Genomic DNA, 20,038 nt, shown 5'->3' with positions numbered 1-20,038 from the left:
GGCTGCCCCAGATGTGGGTGTGGGGGCAGGGGGATTTTCAGTCAAGGGGGAATTTTCTGGAAGCCTCGTGACCCTCGGTCATGTTGATTTAACAAGTGGAGCCCAGGGTTCTGTACCTTAGAGAGACCTGTTCCAAGGACAAATCAACATCCTTCTATAGTCTTGCTGTTAGCTGAAGATGACTGCTACTTTTTTAAAGTATTTGATATAGATTATAGCATAAATCAAACAATTATGAAAATACTTTGAGGAAACAAAACTGCGGTACCAAGACATGCAGTGTCAAGTCACGGGGATTAAGCAAAGACCCTGCAGCGCTGAGCGGGGTTGGGCTAAGTGGCACGTGGTTACGTGGCTCCCTCGCTCCCACAGGGCCAAAGGACAGGGGGAGCCTCAGTGTCCACCGCGGTGGTGAGGGAGCCAGCTGTGGGCACAGCCACTGAGCCCCTCTAGGGCAGTCTGCTTCGTAGGTGGGTGGCTGGCACATGTGTCCAGACCGCAGACGGGAGGGATGATCCTCTGAGTACACGCCACATCCAGTGTCCGACTGGGGGCATCACAGGCCACATGCAGCACTGGGGTGGGAGGAGTGGTCCAGGCCTGCTGCCCCTCACCAGCTATAGCCTCTCAACAAGGCCCTGCACCCCTGTGCAGGCTGGGTGGCTCCTCCAGCCCCCAACCCCCCCCAGTTTATGGCTCTTCCAGACACACAGTTCGGGGACAGCCAAGGCCAGACTCTTGTGGTGCTATGAGTGCCACTTCCCACTGTTTTTGGGCAGGGGAGCCACCTTGGTCTCTGGTAAACTTTGGAAGCTTCTGGATTCTCTGCTCAAGAGCGCGGAAGGGGCACCCAGGCATCTGAACCAACGCCAAGAGCAGAAGTGGGAATGTGACGGGACTCGCTCTTCAGCAGTCTGGGGATGGTGGGGGGCCAGGGCCTGTCTAGGGGGGAGTGGGAGGGGTGCCTTGGGGGGGATCTGGGAAGGAGAAGGTGGCATTTAGATAACGACTGAAAGGAGGGGTTGGGGGGTGCAGGGGTGTGTGGAGAGAGCAGCATGGAGGGGTGGGGGTTAAGGGTCAAGGTGGGACAGCCCCCGGACTCTACAGGGGAGGATTTGGACTCCAGAGGAGAACAGTGGAATCCAAGCTACTACAGCAGAGGTGAGCGGTTCTGATAGCGACCATGTGGCCACAGAGACTAAAATATTGACCACCTTGTCCATCTCTGAAGTTTGAGGCCCATAGTCTAGAAGGGAGTCTAGAAGGCTCCCTTTGTCGGGGCTGAGGGTTTACACCTGGCAGAGGGTCTAGGCACTTGGCTTCCCTGGCCCTCAGGTCCCCTGAGCTTTGTCCCCATGGTGGTCAGCTTGGCCCTGAAGGCCTACGTGAGCTCTACCAGGCTTCTGGGGCATAATGATGCCACTCTTAAGATGTGGACTGTCCTAGAGCCACACAGGGAAATCCCAGGGAGGACAGAAGAGATGACAGCATGCCCAACCCCCCTCACCTGGACACCAGGCCCATCCTCAGGGTGGGCTCCTCAGAACAGTCAGGGTTCAATCATGAGGCTCTGTAGGGGTCGCAGGTCACGTCGGGCAGTGACACAGGCATCCTAGACAGTGGGAGACTCTCCTCGCTGTGTGACATGCACACGTGTGCAGACGAGTACGTTGTTTCCACCTGGAGCACGGCCCCCATGCAGGTCCCGGGCAGACAGCACAGCACAGGCATTCTTTTCTCTGTGCAGCTTTACTGAATTTTCTCTGAAGACCTGCATCCCTGGGTGACAGCCGGACCCCTCTGGGACCTGCCCAGCAGCCTCAGGGCACAAGAGGTCAGACAAGGCTGTGGGTGTGGGACAAAAACAGGGCAGAGAAGGCCTCTTGCTGCGATCTCATCCCATCAGGCTAGACTCTGTTGTACTCAATTGGGAGGTTCTGGTTGAAAGCAGATGCTGACTCATGGGTGCCTGGCCTCTGGCGCTGCCTGGCTGTGCGGGTAGAACTGCCTGACAAGGTCCTTCTTGTTGATCTTCCCCATCTGGTTCCTTGGGATCTCTTCTACCAGCAAGAGCTCCGAGGGCACGGCATATGGGGCCAGGACACCTCTGCAGAGATAAGCATGGCCTGAGCGGCAGGAACTCTGGGCCCGGAAGGCATCCACTGCATGGCCCAGAAGCCCAGCCATATCTTTGCCTGTCCCAGGAGGGTACCCTGCTGCAGGGCACGCTAACACAGAGATGCCCCTCTGTCCACCGGGATCGGGGGGTAAGGATGAGCTGTACTTGGGGCCAATACTCTTGGAGCTGGAAAGAGCCAGTCCCACTCTGTACCTTGGTCACTGCAGCAGCCTTGGCCAGATGGGCAGAGATGGTGGCCTCCCCGCACCAGAGCCTGGCACCCCCCACTCCCAACAGGGGCACCCCATTACATGTGTTCTCCCATGTGGGGCCACCTGCTGGGGTCCTGCACCCATAGGCCCCACTCTGGAACTCCTCCTTGGGCTGCAGGCCCACACTCTCCCTCCCGAGGCCTTTTCTGGGCAGACAAGAGCTGCCTGCTCCCTGCTCTCTAATAGCCACACGCGGGGCCACATCCCCCCTTGGTAAGGAAACTGTAGAAGCACGGGATGCTGCCTGGGGTGGTAGTTCCTGGCCTCCTGGGCCATGGGGGCTCTAGCCTCTGGGGCTGCTGACAAAGACTTTTAGGCCAGGCTGGAGTGATACAGACAGTGGAGTGCGGGACATGTGGCCTCTCAGTGCCTGCCCAGGGCCAACAGGAGGGTGGGGCCCTCCAGGCTGTAGCTGTGGGGCAGTCTTGGCCAATGAGAATGAGTTGTAGCAAGGAGCCAGTGGTGGGGGTAGAAGAGAAACCCCAAATCTCACCTAAGCAGCCAGGTGCTTATGAATAAACATGAACCTAATCACCCTTGCAGGCTGGGTCCATCTGCCCACAGGCAGAAAGCATCAGCAATATAGGCCTGAACACACTGCTATCTCAAGCCAGCTCCTGCCATACACAGACTGCTGCAGGCCAAGGGCTGTGCTGTGGCTCCCATTCCAGCCCACTCAGGGTGCAGGCTGCTGCTGGCTCATGAGGAGACACTGCCACCACCTGCGGTCCTGGCAGCTGCAGGAAATGGCCGGGACTGCCCACTAGGGTTAAGACAACATGTGAGGTGAGGCTGGACTTTGCTGAGACAAGCCACCAGGACTGGCCTGGGGACCCTGACAGTGTGGCAGGGTGAACCCCTAGGGCCCAACACCCCCACCTGCCCCTGGAACATAGTTGCCCCCTGCTCTGCAGCCTGGCTGCCAAAACTTAGTGTCTCTAGTGGTGTCTAGGCGGCACGTTGTTTTGTGGCTCTCCCCACGCCTGGCTTCCTTTTGCCATGCCAGCATTGAGCTGGGTGCCAGGGCCTACACAGAAGAGGTCCAAAATGATGGCCGATTCCCAAGATGAACAGTGCAGGCGAGGAGGTAGTACGGCACCATTTCCCAGGGACTAAAAGAAAAGCCAGTCAATCTAGAATCCCACGTCCAGATAAAGTGTCTTTAGAGAATAAAAGTGAAATGAAAGACATTTTTAGACACACAGACGCTGACAGTTCCTTGCCGGCAGACCTGCACCAGATGGGAGGACGTCTGTAGGCAGGAGACGCTGCCGAGAGAGCCGAGGGCGAGCCATGGCAGGAAAGCAGCAGAGAGGGAACAGACACAGTTTCCTTCTCACTTCTCTTTAGGAGACAGCCATTCGAACAAAAATGAAGGAGTATGCTGTGGCTGTGTGACAAATACAAAAGTAGACGCAGAGCAATAGCAGCACACAGGCCATCTGTGCATGAGGAAGCCGACATCACCATGGGAGGGAGACTGCGGTTAAGTCAAAGACTCACATCATCAACCCCAATTAGTAACCACTGTAAAAGGGAACAAAAGCCATAAAATGAAAAAAATGATCTAAAGGCATCATGAAGAATGCAGGTTTAAAATCTGCAGACCCTGCCATTTCCAAGAACGGTGGTCCTTCTGGGAAGGAGACCTTTATTTTGGGATGGAGTCTGTGAGCTGGGCCTGTTTTCCTCCAAGGGTCCCAGCTTAGCAACTGGTCTAATACGAAGCTCTCAGAACTGCTGCTTCCAGGCGAAGTGAGACCTTGGACTGCAATCCAGCAAAGCTGAGCTTTTTGTTAAGAGCAAGTTTCCCTGTGAAGAAATCTACCTGGAGAGTGGACGTATTAACTACGGCCTTCCACACTCACCTCCTTAGAAGAGGGATAGTGGGGCACAGTTGGGACAGGACTTGAGCTGCCACTCATTACTCATCACAGTCTGATCAGACGATGACACTGAGGATTCTCCCCAGGTGTGTCCCATCTGGCCCATTTCCACATGGCAGATGGGGGGATAGAAGGGTGGTAGGCTGTCTGTGGCCTAGGCCCTGCACATGTGGTGGTGTGACCCAGCTCCGAGGCCACGCTTACACCCTCAGGAAGGCGCATTGCCTGAGCTGGGGCTGCCAGCCTCCCTCACTCCTTCTAAAAGCGTAGCATTGGGGAGGAGGACAGCCCTTTACTTGGGAAGCAGAAAGATTGAGGGGGCGGCAAGTATCTTCAGAAATGAAAAAAATGGCAGTAAAAGGGAAAACGTTCTTTTTTAAATTCTTCAAAAAAGACCCTGAATGGCAGCAAACATGAGGTAGAAAGAAACAGCAGCCTTGCTAAGAAGCCAGCATCCAAGAGTCGGAGTGCAGCCCCCGCCCCCCCGCACTCCCCATACCCCCCCCCCCCCCACATACAGGGAAGCAGAGGGTGGCTCTGAAAGGAAGACCCTCTCCTCCCTCTGCGGGGTGGACGGCCTCTGTGTTACAACCCAGTGACTGTCCAATTTGAGGACACACAGCCCAGATGCCAGTTTCAGCCTGAGACAGTCCTCATGGGGGCACACAGGCTAGCCACCTGCTCCGCCCAGTCCCATCCTCCTAGAAGCTTCTTCCCAGAGCGCCCCAGATCCTCTGCACATGGCGCCCATTTCAGAGTCTTTTCACACCCACAGTCACAAGCTGTGACCGTCAGTGTAGGATGGGGGCTGCTGGGGGCTGGCAGAGATGCTGGAGCTGAATTTTAGGGAGATGGGGAGACAAGCACAGGGCGTGAAGGAGCGGAGATCCATGCCAGGCATGCAGGCGCCTGCCTGAGGTTAGTGAGAGACTGTGGACTCAGACCTGAGACTTGGGGAGCTCTCAGGACAGGGCACACACACACTCACACACACACTCACACACACACACCCCTGCGCAGTTGTTAACAGAGTAATTGTTTAATCAGAGTGGCTTCTCCTCTTCTGTTAAACGTCAGTGCTCCAACCGCGCTTCTGCAAGTCCCAGGAATCTAATTGCCCAGCTGTGCCGCCCCTGATGAAACAAGGATTCCTACTGTTTGAGAAATCATGTTGGACAAGCCAAAAATATCTGTAGTGCTGAGAAGGAGGCAAGTTGGGTTGGAGGGGGTGTGCGGGGAGACGGGGTAGGGAGGAGGAAATTCTTGGATTTAAGATTAAGGAGGGGGGATCACTAGCAGCTTCCTTTCTGAGTTTGCAGGGCACTGCTCCATGGTTCCCTCGGACCCTCCTCCTTGTCCTCTCCTGTCCAGCCTTTGGCAAGGATGGGACAGGAGGTTCGGGTTCAGCCTTGGGACTGATCCCTGAACTCTGTGGGCACAGGAAAGGGGCCTGTGAGCCTTGGGACACAGAAACCACCGGGATCAGACAGATGGCAGGAAGGCTCTGGGGAGAGTTTAGGGTCAGGCAAGGGTGACTCTAGTGCAGGGTGAGGGAGGGATGGGGACTGCGCTGCTGTGGGGAGGCTGGCCCCTCAGCGGGAGGGCAGATCTCTGGCCTTGGGTGGGCAGTGAACACCCAAGGAGCACATGAAAATGCCCCACGCTCAGCATCCATGGAGCGCAGCTGAGGTATGAGCACCATGGCTGAAGGGGGAGGGGCGCAGGAAGGCCCTCCAAGCTGGCTCACCCCAGTGCCCCGGGGCCAGGTTGGGTGCTCTGGAGCTCGGCTGCAGGTTCACCAGCTGTTCCCCTGGCCAGACTGCTCCTAAACCCAGGGGAGAACTTGCTGGCTCACCACAGGGGCCCCTGTCTAGGGGCACGTGTTTCTGCCATCTCAGAACCTTCCTCCAGACCTCGTACTGCAGCTGTGTGGCTGGGAGCAGGAGCTCCTATTCTCCTGGAAGTGTTCGTGGCTCCTCAGTGGTGGGCACGAATGGGTTCTGGATCTGCCTCTGTCACCGTCACAAAGCCTCCTGGGAGCCCTTTGTCGGGGCAGCCTCATCTAAGTATCATGTTGCCTGACCTTCTAGGTCCCCCTTAAGATGGATGACAGCAAAGCCCAAGACTCCCAGCCACATGTTCCCCAGACCACAGGACAGTCCACGCCCCTGCCCACCCACGCCTCTGAGGTGGGATGGCTCCTGCCTCACCCATCCCTTGCCCTGACCCCACAAGCCCCGCCTGGCCCTGCTTGCCCAGTCCTTACCTGGCCCACTCTTTGAGTTCCCTGTGGGACAGTGAGTGTCCCTCTTGAAGTGTCACCACTGCGGTGACCCGCTGGCCCCATGTCATGTCTGGAACACCAATCACAGCCACATCTGTGGACAAAACAGGGCAGGGCATCATAAATGCCAAATTACCACTGCTGGCTAAGAGTAGCCAGGAACGTAGAGGAAACGCAGGGATGTGGGGTCCCTGGAGCGAGTCGTGGGAAGCAGCTTCCCAGCAGCTTTAGGGAGTGCAGGGATCTTGCTGGGGGTGGATGAGGATGGGCTCCCCACAGTGTCTCTGTGGGGCCGGAGGGGAGAGGGCCTGCCCACCATTCCTGACCTTCCCCTGCACTATCCTTGGGGGCAACTGCTGATGAAAGGGCTAAGGACAGTTAAAATCCCAGAACATTCTGCTCCCCATCCCCATGGGGTCCCGCGGACAGGCCATCTGGGAGAGCCCTGGTGAAATGATGGGCTACAGGAGCTGTCTCCACCATCCCCAGGGTCTTCACAGCCTGAGACCCCAGGTCAGGAGGTCTAGGCGGAGCCCACACTTCCTCAACTAGCATCCACAGCCTCAGCCTCCGGTCCTGCCCAGGACACTCAGCCAACGGCTAACCTGAGCATGCTGTCACTTCTGAGCATGGGGTCACTGCCACTCCCTTGCACTGAGGTGTGGGGTGCCAGATCCTAATTGTGATGTGGGGCAGGCAGAGCCCCACTGTGTAGTGTCCCATGGTGGGACAACCTGGTCCCCGTTCCATCTATAATCAAACAGAGGAAGACACATCTGGCATGTTCCTGCAACAGCGGGTCCGGACCAAGTGTAACTGGGCTGACCTGGCAGTGCCATGGCCACTCACCCTTGATGCTTGGGTGGGCCAGCAGCAGCCGTTCTACCTCCAGGGCGCTGACCTTGTAGCCACCACTCTTGATGATGTCCACTGATGTGCGTCCCCGGATCCAGTAGCTGCCGTCCTTGAACACAGCTGTGTCACCTGAGGAAAGGGGCTCTGGTCACCAGAAGGCATGCTGGGCTCAGCATGTTTCAGTCCATGTCTGCAAGGACAGGCACAGAGGATGAGTGTACCTGGGTGGGGAGCAGTGGGCCCCTGTGTCTGTGAGCATCAATACCACTGGTACGCTGGCCATGTATGGGGCAATTTTGGGACAAGGCAGCAAGCACAGAGCTTGATGGCCATGACCTCAGTCTGTGATGTGGACACCAGAACGGACCTCTCTGGTTGTGTTCTATGAAGGCAGGATGGCTGGGGCCTGCGCTGTCACCACCCAGTGCCCTACCAGCTGTCTCAAGTCTGTAAGAGCAGAGAAGAAACGAGAGAATTGGCTGCCTCCCTACATCTGCTGTGGGGTTCTAGCTGAGGCAGGGCCCTGGTGGGGCTGGGTATCACCGTCGGCCCTCTCCTGATGGAGTGCTCCTGGGCCACATGAGCTGCCACGTGGGTCTCCGACAGGAGGAAAGGGCCTTCCTGATCTTCAGCTGACTGCCTGAGGATCCAGTGTCCTTTCTCAGACACCACCTAGCATGAGAGGGGGTGGGATGGAGGACAACAAGGAGCTGGAAATCTGCACTCCAGCCTGGGGCATCGAGGGAGTGGTGAGGTGGGCTGTGTGAGAGCACGTGTGTCAGTGTATACACGTGTGAATGTGTGGCATGTGCACAAGGGGACACTCCTATCCCGCCCTCTGCAAGCAGTGCTGTTTCACCCGTCTGCACTCACACCCTACACTTTATGCTAGGTTATTAGCTGAAATAAATCATAAATATTTCATTATACATCATGCTGTCTGACACAGGAAGGAGCCATCTATCACTTTACCATTCCTTGAGACCTGCTGAGGTGCAGGGTGCTCTCCAGTCTATTAAACAAGATGGATGGGTGTGCTTGGATGGGCTGCTGGCTTATTTATAGTGCAGCGGGAAGGCCGGGCTCCAAGAGCACAGGGCAGCGAGTGTGGTGGTTCCCTCTCCTGCACTGATAGGAAAGGTAAGAAACGAGAGGCTTCAGAAAGCTGCATGGTGGCGCTGCGACAGCCTGAAGGCACAGGCGTGAAGGGATAGGAGTGGACTGTGGGGACTGGGGAGGGCGCAGTTTGCTCTAAGTCCGTAAGGCCTATGCAGCCTTTCTCCCATTGCAGCTATGCAGCCCTGGCTCTGGATGTGTGCTCTTCACACTGGACAGATGCATGGTCTTCCACCAGTTTCCTGACTGCCAGCTGCCCCTCATTTAAATGCAGAGAGTGGCCCCAGTCCATTCACGTCCGTCATATCTGTCCACTGCCCAGAGTGAGGCTGTGCCGGCATTCAGTTCCCTCCAGGGGCTTCCTGACCCCGATCTCGCTGGCCTGACAAGTCCAGGGACCCAGTGGAGCAAGGCATTGCTGCCTGCCCTGGGCTCTGCCTCTGACCTGGGTCTTGCTGGAGACCACCCCTCTCCACTGCCCATACCAAGGCTGATGTGTCTTTGGGGCCTCCATCGATGTTACCTGCACCCTCTTTGAACCGCTCTCAGCCCTGCTGTGTTAATGCAGCTTAAGTCAGGGGGAGAACCCCCTGCCGCTGTGCCCACACTCGGACATGTCTCCCCTTGACACATCCAGGGCATGGATGTGGCTCCCCACCTGCAATATTCCTGTGCTCCACCTGCTGCCTCCCCTGCTTCAGCCCATTCACACCCCAGTTCTCTGGCATCTCCAGGTGCCCCTTCCTACACAACTGGCTCTCGGTGGACGACGGCTTCCTTCAGCACCTGTCTCTTGCCACCAGCCTGGTGAAGAGGAGTGAGAACTAGGATCTCCTCCTGAGGAGAGTCAAGCACTGGAGTGGTAGGGATGGTGATGGAAACATACAGAAGCTGTATCATGGAGAGATCTGGAGATTTATGTGACACGTGAGGAAAGACGCACAAGAGGGAGAGCTCCAGTCACTTATTTGGACCCTTGTCAGGCAAAAAGGATCTGAATGATGACAGTAGTCCAGGCCATCCTGGACTACCCAGCAGGCCTCACATGTGATCACATACGTCCTTAAAAGAGGGAGGCAGAGGGGGACGTGACACACACAGAAGCTGAGAAGGCCGGGTAAGGGTGGAGGTAGAGGCTGGTGACCATCAAAGCCCGAACACCTGGAGCCCCAGGAGCTGGAAGAGACAGGAAGGATCCTCCCCTAGAACCCCCAGAGAAGCACAGCCCTGCGACACCTGGATTTCAGACTTCTGGTTTCCAGAACCAGTGGGGGGTGAGGGTGGTGCTGGGAGATAGATTCCTGGTGTTTGAAGCCCCCACTTAGTGGTGAGTGGTTACAGCAGCCTTAAAACACCCTCACCAGGTGAGGAGCTGTGCTCTGTGGCCTGAGACAGTGAGTTCTGGCTGCGTTTGCTGGCCGGCCACATGCAGAGGCAGGGTACCCAGCCTTGTGGATCGAGGTCTGGAAGGGAAGCAGCATGTGAAGTAGAGGTGGGGGTGGGGGGCTGAGGCCCGGTGTGCGAGGGGCATGTGCATGCAACCCCCGTGGGAGCAGGAGTGAGGCTGTGAGGAGCCAGGAGGACGGTGGGGTGGACAACGCAGGACGTGCCCCGACACTGTCTTCACTGAGAGCCCTGGAGCCCATGGGAAGGCCTGGCCCAGGGTAGAGAAGACAGCCTTTGCCTCTCAAAGCTCCTTCCCACTGCACTGTGGAAACTGTGCTTGGCTTGTGGCTGCAGCCATGCCTAGTTGGGAGACAAGGTGGGTGGGACAGCAGGCAGAGCAAGGAGACCTGGGAGCAGGACAGGACTGGATCAGGACCAACAGGTGAGAGAGGAAGCAGTCTGAGCTCTTTGGCCCACCTCATGGGCGGGGCACACTGAGGGCCTGTGGGAGAGCTGGGCTAGAGACATGCATGGGGACATTACAGGATGGGCATGAAACCTGGAGGATCAATGGTGGTCACCCAGGGAAAACACTGGGCAGGAACTGAAGAGCCAAAAACAGTTCCGAGAAAGCCTGTCTCATAAGGACCCTTCTGGAACTCGGGCTGGGTCTCCTGGCCGCTGGGAAAGCTGCACGGACAGCTTGTCAGTGTCTTTAGGAAGCACCTGGCATGGACCCCCACCTCTTGGGGTCCTTTGGGAATGGCCACAGCCAAGTGATAGAGTGTGAGGCCCACCCAGCCCAGGGCTCCTGGAGCTTCCCCACAACCATCATGCTGGTGGCTCACTGGGGAGAGGAGCAGAGCAGAGGCGGAGGGGACCAACCTGAGGTCTGTGGGGCAGAGTAGAGCACTCAGGAGGGGTCTAGAGGATAAGGCTGGGGGCTGCCACTGCTTTCAGAAGTGCAAAGGTCATGGGGCCATCGCTGAAGGAGGTGAGGCAGTGGGATGAAGGGCTGGGGAAAGTGGAGAGTCAAGGAATTCTGGCTCTGAGGGGACCCTAGAGAGAGGGAGAGGCATGGCTGGACTCCAGGAAGGTGGGTTGGGGCACTCTCCTTCTCTGGGGTGAGGGCACTAGGGGAGAGTGGGGGGATGATGAGTGAGAATGGAGGGTCTGTGGAGTGCAGGGTCCACTGGATACCAGTGTAGAATCCCTCTCCAGGGGACCCTCGTACTGCCTGGAGACCCTGGGGACCTGGTTGGACGGGAGGGGCAGGATGATCAGGCAAGTACCTGGGGGGCAGGCTCAATCGAGAGGCAAGGCCCACATGGTTGCCTGATGCTCTGAAAAGCAGGGACCTGGAATACCCCTCCACAATTATTTCCTTGGGTGTTGTCTGAAATGGGGGCTAAATCCCAGTGGAGTGTGGTGCTCTGCAGAGCTCCAGAGATCCTCTGACCCACAGGCAATCTTTCTCTGAGGGCGAGGCCTGCCTACAGGCCGGTGACATGTGTGCTCAGTGGTGCTGACGAAGCGGTTTCAGAAAAAGGGGTCCTCAGCCTTTGAGGGTATTGGGGGGATGATGCAGCACGGAAGCCAGCCTGCAAGGGTGGGAGCCGTGTGTTCATAGAGCCGGCCCCTGCAGCGCCTTCTCTGGCACAGTGAGTCTGCTGAGTGCTGCACCCACTGGTGGAGCTTGCAGTGTCACCCCTAGTTGCCCCCACCAGCACTACAGAGCCGGGTGCACAGCGCAGCAGGACAAGGTGTGCCTCCCTCGGCTCCCACTGTGGCCATGAAAGCACCTGCACTGGGCAGTGTCCAGGAGAGAAGGAGCTAAGGAACGAAGCAAGTCTCTAAACCCCTAAAGAGCCCAGGGCAGACAGACTTAAAAAAAAAAAGAAGCATGGCAGGGAATTTCTGCAGTGCTCTGAGGCAGGACAGACCTGGACGAAGGGTGCGAGGCCATACCGGGCCGTGGCCTTCATGCCGGAAGCAGCCCTGACTGACGAGTGGCACCTCCAAACGCACATGAAGCAGTGACAGTGCTTGCCGGGCCCTTGCCCACGAGCCGCCAGCAGCGGCCTGGGCCGGGCACTGGGAGGTCTTGCACAGGCACGCAGGGAACTCAGCCTTTCTGTGGAGGCTGCCCCCAGCCACAGGAGACACTGCAGGCCCTGTGAGGCGGAGACAGGCCAGCCCGCAGAGGGCGGGTGACCACCACTGCTGGCCTCACCCACCCCACTGGGGAGACCAGCGGCAGGCCTGAAGCCAACGGCCAGTCCTGCCTCTGATGAGATGTGGGTCAAGCCCGGTTGGGTGCAAATAAAGGCCCTGTTTGCAGGCAGTGGGCCCCAGTACTGGATGGCTCAGGCCTGCTCCATAGCCTGGGCTGCAAATCTCTCTTGAGACAAGAGATCTACTGAGATCTACTGAGCAGCCATGTCCCCATGGGCCTGACTGTGGGATGTGGGGGCTAGCCCCCGGGTGTGGATCTCCAGGGAGCTGTGCTGAGGACAAAGGCCAATCCCCAAAGGTCATATTTATATGATTCCATTTTTATGACGTCCCTAAAAGACAAAGAATGGTGGTGGCCAGGGATTGGGGATAGCAGGCAGAGGGGAACAGGCTCAATGCCACCAAGCTGCAGCTCAAGGGAGCCCTGTGTGACAGAAACATTCTCATTGCAGCAGTGGTAGTTACGTGGCTCCCCACACAGAATAAGTGGGCCGGGAGCTGAACATACGCACCTGCCTGTGTGCACACCAGTGTGTGTGGGGCAGTGGGACCTGAGTGAGCCCAGGACTTGGCTTTGGTGATGCACCAGTTATATGGGTACTGCCATCTGGGGAAATTGGGCAAAGATACAAAGACCTCTCTGCACATTACTTGTGCCCTCCTATGACTCTGTAAGTATTTCAAAATAAAGAATTTTAAGAAATTGTTGCTTGGTTTATGGAGAAATTCCCCTTTGGAAACTCCAGGAGAGCACTCCCCACCCCATGGGCTCACCCCTATGCAAGTCACTTGCAGCATCTGCAACACATAATTAAGCAATAATCTTTTAAAGGAAGAATTTGTACTAACCAAAGTTATGGCTGAGAAATAAATGTCACAAATGTGGGAAACAGCCTGTCAGGATGCTAATTAGATACCCCTGATCAGGCCGGGACTCTTCCTTAGGTGTTACTGCTCTTCCTGGGAACACTGTTCTGTCCATCCTGAGGGACAGCCCAGCTCTCCCCCACCCCTTGGACTGCCCTAGGTGCTGTCAGGCCCTGTGGCCCTGGCGTGTTCACAGCTTCGCAGGAGCCATGGCTCTCCCAGTAGGGCTGTGCAGGCAACTCGAGTAAACTCTTCCCTCAGTGAAGTGCTGACGCCCCTATGGCCTCCCTGCCCCAGTGTGTGTGTGCTCCTGCCTGGGTGAACACCAACCAGGTAGGGTCACCACTTGACCCAGCGGCGGCACTAGAGTTGTGTGTTCCACTGAGTCACGCTGGGGGCAGACCCAGAGGGCCAGTGCAGCTGACTGGGAAGGACGTCAGTGCCAGCTCTGCGTCCTTCTTGAGGCACCAGGCTTGTGTGAGAGAACGTGGTGGCTGCCCATCAGTAAGAGGCTGTGCCCAAACTCCTATGGCAGCAGGATCAAGATGCTTGTCTTTCCACCAAAGCTAGTGGTGGTGGTCAGCCCTGCCCCATTCCTGCCTCGGGGAGGTCCTGGGGATGCCTGGGACTCACTTGGCCTAAGGGGTGGCAGTTCTTCACCTGGAGCATGTGCCTACATGCAGTGGGCCATGACAGCCAGGAAGCCACATACCAACCCTCAAGGTGGCCACCACCACACAGCTACTAGCTGTCCCACATTGGAATCCTTGTCCCCCTGGCTGCTTCAGAATTCCTTTCTAGCCATAGAGGAGAAGACTTTCCAAGGCCAACAGAAGAAATCCCAAGTTCCTGACGGGCCCACTGGGCCCTGCTGGCTCCTGGCATCTCACAAAGCTAAGGGGAGACTCTAGGGTGGAATTCTCCAGTGTAGTCTTTCTCCAGCTCTGCACCAACATCACATCCCTTCCTGCTTTGCACACGCAGTGGGAGTGTGCTCCTGCCTCCCCCTGGCTGTCGCCTTCTCAGAGAGGCCTCCACACACCATGATCTGAATGGGCCTCCCTGCTTGTTCTGCCCGCTCTCCGTGTGTGGTTTGTGATTTCCGATTTCTCAGTGCAGATTCATTGGATGAGCATCAGTGAGGGTGAGGACCGTCCCTATGTCCTCTAGGGCTCCAGCCCTATCCTCCAGGCCCAGAACGTGGAAGCCAAACACAGTCTCAACAGAGCAGCAGACAGAGGTCAGCCCCATGGTGAGGGTCATGCTGCTGAGGGGGAACTTCAGACAAAGACCCTAAATGAATCAACAACTCTCACTTTTTCTAACCACCCATTTATCAAAATGCACTGATCCTGAGATCAGTCTCCTGCTGATGAGCAGTGTCCTGCCTCCCAGCTCCGATGCCTGGCCGCACTCAGAGAGTGGTCAACACAGGGTACTGTATGGCACTTGGGCACAGGGCTATGCAGCAGGGTTTGGGCACTGCTCTCCAAACCAATGCTATTTCGTGTCTCTGCCCTAATCTGTAATTGAAAATAAACGTACCAATATTCAGAGGCTAATTTTCTGGATGTGTGGGTGAACCATGGGCAGTAGGCCTGGCCTTGCCCATGTGTGGTCCTTGGATGAAGCACTCCCGGCTGGGCGAGAGTCCTGACCCTGGAGTGACACGGGAAGAGTACTGTCCCTGTCCTGATAAGGATACTGAGCTGTGGATGGGGGCAAGCCGACACCCCACATGCTGCGTCCCTGGCTGTGCAGAAAGCTCAGACAGGAGTGTGAAGAAACAAAGTAGAGGAGACTCAGGCATGCTCTTATGGTGGCCATGGAGCATCCTGCACTGGGGCTCCTGGTCCTTGAAGATACTGAGGGGGCTGGAGACCACGGCTGTCAGCTCTGGCTGCTCTGCCCCGAGGCCCCTTGTGTGTCCACTCAGAATCTCGGCTCAGTCTGCAGGTCACCCAATAGGCTGGGTGGTGGTGCAGCTATCCTGCGGGACCCAGAGATGGGTGTCTGTGGTGAAAGAGAGGAGCTGCTGCCACCTGTGTGCCACGTGGAGACTTGGGCAGCTGCTGTCCTGACCCACTCCCGAGGGACAGAGAATGATACCAGAAGGAAATGAAGACACGACAACTTCCAGGAGCATAAATCTTTCCTGAAAACTACCAGGGAGAAATGGCAGGGTGAACACAAGTTGTCTCCCTTTTGGAACAAAATCAACAGTTACTTTTTTAAGGCACAAAGTTCTAAACAGGGAGAACAGGAAAGGAGATTATGTTTAACAAAAATATTGGAAGCTGGAAAGCAGATGAACTAGTTAGTGGTCAAGAACTATGTAGACTCAAAAAAGTGGACCCCAGTGAAGGCATGGAGAGAGGCAGCAGGATGCTGATTCACACCAAAGGCACGGGCAGAAGCCTTGGGGAGGAGGTGGAGAGAAGGATGGACTGAAAGTGAGAAGCAGGTGGAGCCCAGCCTCGCAGCGTGGTGGCAGCTCACTCTCTGGGGACAGAGAGTGTTGAGTGACCAGGCAGGAGGAAGTGGTGGGCCTGTGAGCACCTAGGGCTCAGCTGCCCCAACACACCCTTCTCATTCTATGCCACCAGAGGTCGCTGGGCATCAGAGGGGACAATATCAGCCAAACAATTCCCAGAACTACAGGACATGGTTCCCAGAGTGCCAGCATGAGGAGGAAGTCAGAGCACCCACGGTGCATGGTCTGTCGAACTTCAGGGCTCTGGGGATGAAGAGGATTCTCTAGGACTCCACGGAGGGGAAGGTCATGCAGCACCAAGAGTAACATGGCTGCAGCTGGCAGCAAACATGGACGCTGGGAACCAATAAAGGGATGATTTCTAACCCAGAATTCTGTACCCAGCCCGACTAGAATGAAGACACTGCCAGATATGTATCCATTCTCAGGAGGCTCCTGCGGATGAGGGCCTCAACCTGAGGACTGAAGAGGAGGGAGGGAGGAATTCATGGTGCAGGGACAGAAGGTTTAGCCTGGGGGGAGGGGGTGCTGGGAGCAATGGAGGGCCAGGTGTGAGCTGTGTACTGATGTGGAGGTGACAGCCCAGCTGAGGGCAGCAGGACACCGGAGAGGGGTTCTTCCGAGGAGGGAGGGTGGCAGCGTGTGCCTGTGCTGCAGAGCTGGTTGGGGTGCGGACATAGGAAATGAACAGACAAAGCCTTCCCAACCTGGGGAAACGAGCCATGGTTCCCACACAGCCCAGCTCTGAGCAAATGTGCAGGGCCTCATGCCACAGACGCTGCACACGAACCACTGATGACAGAGTGCTGCGGGGGTGATGGGTGGACTGTGTCAGTGGTCATTGAGCACCTGGTGATCAATATCAAAAAAAAAACAGCTAACAAGTCTGGGGGGACAATGGTGGTTGTTTCCACAACTGGTGAAACCAACAGTGTCTTCCAGCCAAGACGCCCAGCTTTTATGAAAAACAAAAACAAAAACATTCACCCTCTGTCCGGAGCCCTGGGACTGACCAGTGCAAAAAGGAAAAAAAAGCGCCAAAGGAACAGCATGGAGGCCCAGGAGCGGGCGCGTGCAGCGCAGCACATGGCAGGACACAGGGCGGTTTGTGCAGGGCAACGCGTGCCATGATGCTGCTGCATCCCACCACATGAAAGCCAGATCCAGGTGGACTGAAGACTGGACTTCATGAAAGCGAAGCCCGATAAGTTTCAGAAGAAAATACAGGAGAAGATAATTATGACCACAGGGAACAAAGGATTTTTAAGCAACATGAAAAAATGAAGCTCACACAAAGGAGCCGCCTGCTGGACAGGACTATGCTACCACAACAGCATCTGCACACAAAAGGTGCCCCCGGCAAAGGGGACCACGCAGGCCACAGCAGGGCTCAGCTTCATGCAGTCAGGGAAAGCCCAGGGCAGCTGCAGACTGAACAGCCGATGACACCCAGTATCTTTGGAACAGTGACCCTCCCTCCCAGGAAGAAGCGAGGTTCGTGTACAAAATGGTCATTCTTGGTCAGCCAGGTGCAGGCTGTGACCACCTGCAGTTACCTGTGCTATCACACTCACTACCGTGAGACACTGGGGTCCCTGTCTTTCAACACTCTGCTGAATCCCTAACTATGACTTACTGGTCAAAGTAAAAGTCTCCTTTACGGAGAAACGTGTCAGAGCTCAGGCAACCATGAGTAAGCTGCCTTGGCAAGGTGTAAGCAGAGCAACATCACTTCTGAGTACTGTTCTGAGGCCTTCTTAATGTGAGAAAGTTTAAACTTCAGTACAAAATTTAAAAGCGCTTTGTACTTATCTGTGTTTGTAAGAGTACAAAACTTACTGAAGAAATACTGAGAGAGAAAACAGAGAAGGATGTGAAAGTCATTCAGTGGGAATAAGAGTCAGTGTTCTGTGCTCGGCACATACAAGCCCAGTCATGCCCACCCCCCACACAACACTCCCCCACACGGCACCCCCCACATGACACCCCCCACGTGGCACCCCCACACACGTGTGCACGACCCACACCAACAGGGCTCCCTCATGTTGCTGTTCTTGAGAACATGGGCGACTAAGGTCTCACATCACTCTGCTGTTTGGACGGATCATAGTTATACACCACTCCCCAACACTGAGAAAGGGGCTCCAACTTCTCACATTATAAATAATTCTGCTACAGATGTCTTGACACACCCACTTTTGACCACCTTTGATTATTTTAATTAGACTCCTGGGAACACTCTTGATACCCAGGCCCACCTGTGTATGGGAAGCTCTGGCCTGACAGCATTGAGTGCCAGCTTTTTAAGACTCTTTGCCAATTTGATTGAAAGGATTCAGTCTTTGTTTCCATGCTTCTTTCTTTCATCACCAGGAAGTGAAACATATCCTGCATTTTTCGCCAGTCGCACTTATTTTCCGGGGCCTGCCTGTTGTCTTTGCTTGAAGCTGGCTGGGCTCTGTGGGCGACTCCCTGGGCTGCACGGCTGGCCCTCATTCACGACGACAGCGATGCCTTAGATCCACACTCCACAGAGGCTGCAAACCTCCAGCAGCCCAGCCAGCCCACATCAGGGCGCTCTCTTCTGCTGTTCTATCGGTGAGTTGTTTTCTTAAATAAATAGCTTTTAATGTTTGTCTCTGTAAATCATATCACATGGTCACTATAGGATTAAAAGGGAAGAGACACCACCAGACACCCTGGTAATGTTCTGGTGATTTTCCTGTGGTTCTTTCTCCTAGTTACCTACATACCTTCTACGCATGTATCTATCTAAGATTAGGGAAATACAGTTTACTGTTTACTATCTCACTTTTCAACATTCAACAGTGTATGATGCATATCCTTTGAAATAAATCAGAGATGCCATTTTTGTCTCCTCATATTCAGTTATCAGGGTAAAAGCATCAAGAACACAGGAGGAGACACAGTGATTGCTCAGCTCTGTCCCATGTCCTTATCACCATCTGGTGTCTGTCCTGTGTTCTCATCTCTGTGTCTTCAGCTCCATCCCACGTCCTCCTCTCTGTGTGCTTAGCGCTGTCCTGTGTCCTCATCCCTGTATTCTCATGTGCACCCTGTGTTCTCATCTCCACCCATGTCCTCAGGTCAGTGTCCTTATCCCCATGTCCTCTGCTCCGACAGCAGGGTCATTGTGGAACCCTGAGGGAGCCTGGGTCCCAAAATCGCCTGTCCCCTTGCCCTGGGCTGGCACCAGTGCCTGTGTGTGCCCACCTGCTTCTCTGAGGGTGTGGCGGGGCTTGGGTGGAACTCAGAGGGTGAGGAGTCTGGCTGTCAGGGAAGTGTCTGTGGGGAGGCCTTTGATTTCTTCCCTGAGAGGTAGCCAAGAGCCCTGGGGGCTTGTACGGAGCTGTCCACATGTTCTCCCTGGCGGACTGGGCTGCGGGGAAGAAGGCAGACACACACAGGGCAGGGAGGGCTGGAGTAGCTGGAAGTGAAGTGGCTGGCTTGTCTCCTGTCACCTAGCCATGGGGAGGCCACTGAGGAGGAGCTGGCCAACTCGGCTCTTCTCCAGCTCCGGCCAGAATTCACATGGCAGGAGGGCCTGGCCAGGGAAAGGGTTAAGTTTAATTTATCCTGATTTCTATTTAATATCATGCTCTCCCCGCAGGAGCCGGCAGCTGTGAGCTGATTGCGCACTCTCATTATGCAGTCTGTATCGCTAATGGCCTGTGACAAAGGCATGCGGCTTCCAGGCCTTACCCCCGAGAGCCAATTAAACACACATACTCCCTTCCTGTTTGCAGTGCATTACAATGAAATTAAACTGAATTTCAAAATCATTTTCTCCTAAAGACATCTCTTTACAATAATTAATGCATACTATTCCTTTTCAGCTGAAACACTCATCAAGAGCGGGGCTAACACGCTTGAACGCGGACTGCCCTGCATTCTGCATTGCTGCTGCCCTCGTGCTCAGTCAGCCCTGCTGTTGGCAAAGTCCTCAGGGTTTGGTTCCTGTGTTTTTAAAGAAAAAAATATGCAGTTTTTCATCGGAATTTTAAAATGAAAGAAGATGGATACAAAGTCAGTCAGGTTTACAAATTAGAACCACTCAGAGTGATGTGTAAAAAGCACGATTAGTTCAAAAGTAATATTTCCTAAATTCTGCATTTGGAGGACAATAACAGAGAGAGGTTTGTTTCCACCAGACTGACGTGTATTACTGCAGATGTTTACAGAGGGTAAACCAGACAGGCACGTGTTAACATACTGACCACATCCTGTCACAGGCAGAGACCAGAGGGTCCAAAACAGGCAACCTGGCTCCTGGGCCCCCAGGCAGGGGCCCTCTGCTGACTGGTGCGCAGGTTCTCCTGCCAGCATTCCTGGGGTGCTAGCTTCTGTTCTGGGCTGACAGACACATAATCTGCAAACTCTTCAGAACCCAGTGTGGGGGGATAAGGGGGGATGGAATACTACCAACCACACCCACTAGGAAATCCACTTCTGAAGGTGCATGAAGAGAGAAAGCCATGGATGACTGTGGGACCACAGCGTGGA

At 55.4% G+C, this 20,038-nt stretch overlaps 1 protein-coding gene across 10 annotated transcripts in view; it reads right to left on the bottom strand.

Annotated features, from left to right (window-relative positions):
* Positions 1-1,730: 1,730 nt before the first annotated feature.
* The window catches only part of ACSF3 (acyl-CoA synthetase family member 3), an 83,906-nt gene continuing 65,598 nt past the window's right edge, over positions 1,731-20,038 (bottom strand). For 2 of the 10 annotated variants that reach the window (XM_071220037.1, XM_071220041.1), the window contains 3 exons: positions 7,411-7,545; positions 6,544-6,655; positions 1,731-2,107 (listed from right to left, as the gene is read on the bottom strand). In XM_071220037.1, coding sequence (XP_071076138.1) covers positions 1,960-2,107; positions 6,544-6,655; positions 7,411-7,545 — 395 coding nt within the window. In that variant the 3' untranslated portion in view covers positions 1,731-1,959. The other 8 variants (XM_045191804.3, XM_045191803.3, XM_071220039.1 and 5 more) reach the window with 8 other exon arrangements.

This window comes from Desmodus rotundus, chromosome 12 (genome assembly GCF_022682495.2).
Source record: "Desmodus rotundus isolate HL8 chromosome 12, HLdesRot8A.1, whole genome shotgun sequence".
In the NCBI taxonomy this organism is placed as follows: Eukaryota; Metazoa; Chordata; class Mammalia; order Chiroptera; family Phyllostomidae; genus Desmodus; species Desmodus rotundus.
This window is presented reverse-complemented; position numbering and strand designations above follow the sequence as displayed.